Source organism: Antrostomus carolinensis, unplaced genomic scaffold (genome assembly GCF_000700745.2).
Source record: "Antrostomus carolinensis isolate BGI_N321 unplaced genomic scaffold, ASM70074v2 scaffold48637, whole genome shotgun sequence".
In the NCBI taxonomy this organism is placed as follows: Eukaryota; Metazoa; Chordata; class Aves; order Caprimulgiformes; family Caprimulgidae; genus Antrostomus; species Antrostomus carolinensis.
In genome coordinates, this window is record NW_010327796.1 from 1715 (window position 1) to 3209 (window position 1495).

General features: G+C 41.2%; 1 protein-coding gene across 1 annotated transcript in view; it reads right to left on the reverse strand.

Moving 5' to 3' along the window:
* Positions 1–611: 611 nt before the first annotated feature.
* Positions 612–1495, reverse strand: part of KDM5B (lysine demethylase 5B) — a gene marked incomplete at its 5' end in the record, with an annotated part of 29178 nt that continues 28294 nt past the window's right edge. Inside the window, 1 exon segment of the mRNA XM_029085952.1 lies at positions 612–1234. Within this exon segment, the coding sequence (XP_028941785.1) occupies positions 1097–1234 (138 nt within the window).

A 1495-nucleotide genomic window follows, 5' to 3' on the forward strand; every position in this document is an offset into this window, starting at 1 on the left:
GGCAGCTGGACAAGGCTGGCACAAGGAGCTGCCCCCACCTTCGCCTCCTGCACGAATTCCCCATTCCTGCCCCTGCCAAGTCACAAATCATAGTTTCAACCATTTATTCACCTGACCTGTAAATAATTTCAGTTTTGGAAAAGCTTTGTAAAATTCTTGAAAAAGTGTGTGGGTTCTTTTTGTGTGAATAACATTTTCCTTCTCCTTCCAAACCTGAATATACGAGTAAGGTAAGAAAATATCATGGCTTTTGCATTTCTTTTTTAAAAGATGGATTTCTCTTGAATAAGAGAACCCATCAATGCCATCAGGATCGATCCAAAGGGAAATGAAACTGCATTTTAAGCTCTCTAAAAACACCAACATTTAATTTTATAACATAACCAGGGGTTTATTCCACAATATAAACTGCAACATTTGATACAAGCTACCCAAAAAGGAGAAAGCCAAAATACAGCTGTGGCAATTACTTTACAGAGCTGCTTTTTTTTTTTTTTCCTCATCTTCTACATCACTGGGCCATCAGTGACACTAGGATCTAACATCTGCTTTCTGTACATCAACCAATGCTAGAAGCAACACGCTGTTCAGAATTGTCATTCCAGTCACTGAAACCAGACATAGAAGTTATTGCTCAGATAAATAAACCTATTCTACGAAAAACAAAGTGGAAAAAAACTAAAGTCTCCAAAGAGTTAACAGAGTAAACAGGGATTTCCTCAAAAGAGGATTTATTGGAAAATTCATGGTGCAGGTTTTTTTTTTTTTTTTTTTGCACCTAAACCAAGCTGTATTAAATATGCCGGTAAATCCCAGAGAGGTAATTTAATGCTATACAATAAAAGGTGCATGTTTCAAATGCCTTTCAAATTGGTGGAAACCCCTGCTAAACAGTCAGCATCTCAAACCTCAACAACCACAAACAGATCAAGGGAAAATACAAAAGTGTCAAAAATTGTCTTGAGTTCTGGAAAATGATCCCATAAGGATAGAAGTAGCACCATTTGCAACCTGGTTCTTAAACCAGCCCCTGTGGCTTTATTGGAAAACTCTGATAACCTCCTTTACTCAAGTCCTGAACGGTTTATGGGGAGTTTTACTTCCGATATTGAGAGTCCTTCCCAGTGCAGCTGATGCAGATGTAGTCCTCCTTCTCTGCCATTTCTGGAGAGATGCCCACACACACCTGGTGGAACCACTGGTTGCAGCTGCCGTCACACTGGACCCAATCCACCTAATGAAGAACAGACATAGTGGTGTTCAGGGAAGGAGCGAGCGAATTCAGCATTCATTAGTCATTTGGAGGCACTTCATCTAATTAAATGAGTGCGAAATGTCCCATTCTACAACTGGCTAGTGCTGGATATTCAGCTCACGCTCACTGTTCTCTGGACTCTTGCAGCCCAGCTCCTCTGAAGCTGAGGGAAGGGCATGCTTCCCTCATCCCTCTGGTTGCTTTCCCACCTACAGCAAGACCGAGGATGACAACTTCAGC